At 32.5% G+C, this 5,304-nt stretch overlaps 1 protein-coding gene across 1 annotated transcript; it reads right to left on the bottom strand.

Annotated features, from left to right (window-relative positions):
- Positions 1-3,805: 3,805 nt before the first annotated feature.
- Positions 3,806-4,443, bottom strand: LOC145064074 (uncharacterized). The gene is made up of 3 exons (XM_079011593.1): positions 4,234-4,443; positions 4,089-4,172; positions 3,806-4,009 (listed from the first exon to the last, which is right to left on the bottom strand). Exons 1-3 carry the CDS (start codon positions 4,435-4,437, stop codon positions 3,806-3,808), a joined length of 492 nt encoding a protein of 163 aa, XP_078867719.1. The 5' UTR covers positions 4,438-4,443.
- Between the last annotated feature and the right edge of the window lie 861 nt (positions 4,444-5,304).

The raw sequence follows: 5,304 nt of genomic DNA, 5'->3' as shown, positions 1-5,304 counted from the left end.
ATTTCTCGATCTTTTTCTCACCAGTGTCGATGTGTTATCTTCATCCCAGATGCTTCAATAAAACCCCAAAATTGAACGACTGAGTCATCTATTTAACCTCAATTCTTAATCGGTAGAAGAAAGCTTTGAAAGAGGGTGGCGTTAGTGGTGGTGACGGTGTTGAGATGAGGCGGTGAAGAGAGAAGGTAGAGGAGTAAGGTTTTCTTGGAAGAATGGTTATTGATTATCATCTACTAAGAGAGGGTTAACAAAAGATCGAGACGAAGGAGGTCGGTCTGCGCTGTTGGATGAAAGAAGGTAGGGGCGGTGACCATGTACACAAATATGAACCTCATTGGATGAGAAAGCGGTGGGTACGGTAAAGTTAGATCATAACAACACGTGGATATAAATAATAATAAAAATGACATAAACTACCCCTAAAAGAAAGGAGACACAATTGCAACCACATTCATAATGAAGGGACCATTTCTACTGAACATTTTTAATGAATATATATATATATATTAATAATTGAAGGACCATTTATGTCAATCCCTTAGCCACTTTATCGTAGCTAAAGGCTAAAGGTATACAATTTTAATATATATATATATATATATATATATATATATATATATATATATATATATATATATAGGGAAAAGTGAATATGTGGCTGTCATGTATGTAATATTAGGTATAGAACCATCAAAATTGACTTCATTTTGATTAAAAAAACACAATTTTTTTCATTGCTAGCTTCTTCCTATTGCTTTTGAGCTCATATTATTGTTTATTTCATAATTTATCTCAAACATCTATGTATTTCGAATGTGTTCTTTATGTTAGATCTATAGTAGGTCTCATAACTTTCTTTGACACCTACCATGTATATACTTGAATGGTTCTTTTTGATGTGTTATGGGAAGAAGTTTATTGTGTTTTTAATGAACAATTTTAATCTTTCACTATAGTTTTCTTTATTAAATTTGAATATGAACATTTATAGGTAGTTAATAATGTATTTTTATACATAGTTTGTGATGCAAAATTAAATATTTAAAACTCCATAAAAATATGTACAAACTCCATAAAAATATGTACAAAGTCTATCATCTAGTCTAAGAGAGATTTGATTGCATTTTGTTAAAACTATATAGTTTTTGATGGTTCTATACCTAATATTAGGTACATAACAGCCACATATTCCCTAAGCCCATATATATATATATATATATATATATATATATATATATATATATATATATATATATATATATATATATATATAATAATAATAATAATAATAATAATAATAAATCTTAAAATTAAGTACTAGCCAAAATAAAAAGAAAATCAGTCACGCTTATGGTTTTAATGCTTATATTTAACCAAGCTTTCTCTTCAAGATGATCTCCCTATGAAAGAATATATTTTCACTATAGTAGAAACTAGTTTGTAAATATAAGAGTCAGTTTTAGTTAATTATGTACATTATTTATAAACGATGCCAAACAGATTAAATCATGAAAATTAATTAAAAAACAAACCAAATTAATAGAAAAATAGCCATCTACATCCTCATAATAAAGAAAATATTTCCTTTCAGTTGTTAAATGCTCAAATAATAAAATTTTATATATTTTGCAAATTCCCTAACGTCGCATCCATCGACATACAACTTAAATTTCGATCATGTCAATTAATGCTCGTTCACTTGTTGAATTCACCTCGATTGTTTATATAAAAACACATTACTGTTTTAATATCCAAGTTCTTTTGTACTATATATTTTAGCATACCAATTACTTAAAATTACAATATTTACGTGTCAACCTTATTTATTTCGGCCTGCACTAGACAAAAAAAAATCATAAAAGGACAACAAACACGACTTATCACTATTGATTCAATGATCGGATAGGACATGAGACATGGTTAGCGATAATTAGTTATTTGGTACAAACAGACTCATAAAACAAAAGTTTGAAGATAGTTTGATGGTGAAATGGTAGACATACAAGACTCAAATATCGGGTTAAAGAGAATTTCTAGATATTTTCTATGTCGATATCTAAAACTGTTTTATGTTTTTGTGATCTAAAAAGATAAGACTTAAAAAACTTCTGTGTGGGTTAGATGAATTTGGAGATCCTTTTCAATTCATTCATGGCTAAGGTGTACCTAACACCACCACATACACATTTACAAGTTTTCTTTGATTTTTTGTTTGACTTGGATCCACTATAAACTACCAATTTCTCTCACACCCATATTCTAACACCATCAAAATTCACAAATTCGAACCCTCCATGTTTTGTTTCAAAAAACACAAAAAGAAGATGCCTAGATCCTCTCCCCACCACCCTCCTCCGCCAGTGGTTCACGTCGTTCACCACCCACCACCAGTCGTTCACCACCCACCTCCACCAGTCGTTCATCACCCTCCTCCACATGTGGTTCACCACCCTCCACCACCACATGGCCATGGCCATGGCCACCACCACTGAAATTATGCAAGGGGCGATTGCTATGTAGTTTTTATGTATTCATGGCATGTAGTCGATAAGTCGACGTATTATTGGATTATCTTTCTCTTTCTCTTTTTCTTTTGTTTTCTATTTTTAGGTTAAAAAGAATGTGGGTTGTGGATCTGCCTATTGCTATTATGACGATGTGTAATTTCTTTATTTAACGTTGGCTCTAATTTTGTTTTAAATATATTTTTTTTTATCTTTTGAAGGGGATAATATAATAATTCGATATAGGTTCTAATTTGTACATCAGATTTCATCTTTATAATAATAACTAGGTGATAGTCGTAAGATATGCAGTTGATTGTATTTATTTCTCTTTGAAAAGGTTAAACATACGGCACGGTTTGATGATTTTTCCAAAAGTCGCTGGTAAAAGTCCCAAAAATCGCCGGTACTAATAATAGCGGCGACGCGTCGCCGGTAATGAGTCGCCGCTACTGCCTCGTCGCTATTGATCAGTTTGTCGCCGCTAATGATAATAGTCGCCGCTATTAGTATGTCGCCGCTAATGAGTAGTATCGCCGCTAATAATGTTGTCGCCGGGAATGATATTTGTCGCCGGCAAAAGTGTCGCCGGTAATGAGCTCTGTCGCCGGTAAAAGTGTCGCCGGTAATTTGTTTTCAATTTTTTTTTTAAATAATGATTTTCGTTGCCGGTGATAATATCGTAGGTAAAAGTGTTGCCGGTGATAATATCGCAGGTAAAAGTGTCGCCGGTAATAACAATATTCGATTAAATATCAAAACCAATAGTGTCGACGCTAATTACAAAACAAACATCCTATTAAATATCAAACATAATAGTGTCAAACAAACATCCTATTACAAACAAACATCCAAAATACAATTAAATATCAAAAGTCATACTATCCGAGTAGCAAAACAACAAAATTTTTACAATCTACTAAGTAGCAAAACGAGACAACATATGCAAATAAAACTCATTCTTACATACCCTCATCGCCGTTCTCATCGTTTCCTTGATTATTTTGGGATTGAAAAAACAAATAAAGCTCATCCCTACATGCCGGGTCGGCGAGCATTGCACGGAGATTTTCCAATTACATAATTAATAACAATATATATAAACTTATAAGTTAGATCGTCAAACATAAACAAAAACTATCAAAATACATTGTTATTTTTAAAGTAAGATAGAAAACCAAAGTACATTGCTATATTTTGCACTTGGGACAAAAACCAAATTACCAAACTTTTTAGCAAATAACCACCACAAAACCAAAACTACCAAATCAACATGCATTTTACGATGCTAAAGTAGATTGCTATTTTACCTGTGATGGTTGTGATGGTTTTTGTGATGGTTGTGAAGGCTGTGGAATCGTCGGGAGACCAGAAGGTTTGCGGCCAATGCCTCTAATGTGGCAACGTCGCTCTCCTAATACTTTCTCGAACGTAGCTCTTTCTTGAGTTGGCGTAAACTCACTTTCACCTTGAGTTTGTTCTAGCAGCTCTTCAACTAACCGATTCTGTAACTCCCAAAAGTGAGTAACAATTAAGTATAAATAAACATTTAAATATATGATAAAATTATAATTAAATACTTACATATTGTTGTTCCGATTCAGCAGTAACAAATACACCATTCTTATCGGTATGAGCTTTGCGAAATGTTTCCACTCTCTTAAGGTTCTGTTTAAGTTTAAAAATTAGATTATATTTTAAATAAATAATTACATGTATCGTACGGTACCTTCTTATAGCAAGTACTGCTATACGAGCTCGAACCCCCACGATTCACAATTGTTTGCTTTTCACGGATTTTTTTGTTCCTTTCTGAAGCAATTTTGTGTTCGTCAGTTTGAAAATACTCAACTGTCTTCTCCCAGTTATCAACAAGCATACCATCCGGAGGATTTGCCAATGCTCTCGGGATATCTTCATACCCTCCGACCATCTTGAAATATTCTTTTGCGTCGGCTTTACGCTCTCGAAAACCTCTTAACAAGGCTGCTTGAAAACTCTCTGTCAATAAAGTAGCTTGTGCATCCTGGTACATTTGATTGAGATCAAACTTTGTCTACAATAAAAAAAAAAGTTAACCAAGTAAGAAACAATTATAGTTAAACCTATAAAATATATTTAAATAAATAATTACCGCTAAATGTTGTAATACAGTGTCCTTTATATCAGGGGAAACTCTTTTCCAACTCCATTTGTCGAAAGGGACCATCTGCCACATTGTTTTCCCAACTTCTCGGGAAAACATGTCTCCCGCCTCTCCTACGGGATTAAATGTGATATCCCTATCAAATTGCATGGCTATTGGTTTCCCCTGGTTCTGCAAGATTGCTTTTTCAAGCTTTATATTTTTTTGTTTTTCCTCGAGCTTTCCTTCGGGCACGTCCCTCAACTACAAATGTAATTAAAAATTATTAGAAACGACATTTAATTTATGATAATTGAACAAAAATAATAAATAAAAATTCATGATAAGACTTACCGTCCTGCTCGTGCTGGCCAGGACCTCTACCACCTAGAACTCGGGATGGTTTCGATATGGATTAGTAGTCCAACTTTTATCAATAGACATGATGTTGCTGAAACATAATTTTGGGTTTAGAGTTTAGTATACAGAATTAGCATTGTTTTTTTTTCAATCCACATTTTTTTTACATCTAAAATAATACAAAAATTAAGTAATAAAGAAATGAAAAAAATAAATTAAAAATTTATATTTATGCATTTTTTTAATTAATTTTAATTAAAATTACTTGTAAGTTAGCTTGGGTAAAAACTAGAAGCTTTCTAGTTTTTGTATATA

This window comes from Lactuca serriola, chromosome 7 (assembly GCF_051521515.1).
Source record: "Lactuca serriola cultivar US96UC23 chromosome 7, Lser_US96UC23_V15, whole genome shotgun sequence".
Classification (NCBI taxonomy): domain Eukaryota; kingdom Viridiplantae; phylum Streptophyta; class Magnoliopsida; order Asterales; family Asteraceae; genus Lactuca; species Lactuca serriola.
The sequence above is the reverse complement of the archived record's forward strand: the minus strand, read 5'-3'. Positions and strand labels throughout refer to the sequence as shown.

Excerpts from the sequence above, each read along its gene's own strand:
- LOC145064074 (XM_079011593.1), bottom strand. The coding sequence starts at position 4,437 with ATGGTCGGAGGGTATGAAGATATCCCGAGAGCATTGGCAAATCCTCCG. Across the intron at positions 4,173-4,233 it reads GCAGTACTTGCTATAAGAAG|AACCTTAAGAGAGTGGAAAC; the intron begins GTACCGTACGAT and ends AAACTTAAACAG. Across the intron at positions 4,010-4,088 it reads CTGAATCGGAACAACAATAT|AATCGGTTAGTTGAAGAGCT; the intron begins GTAAGTATTTAA and ends TGGGAGTTACAG.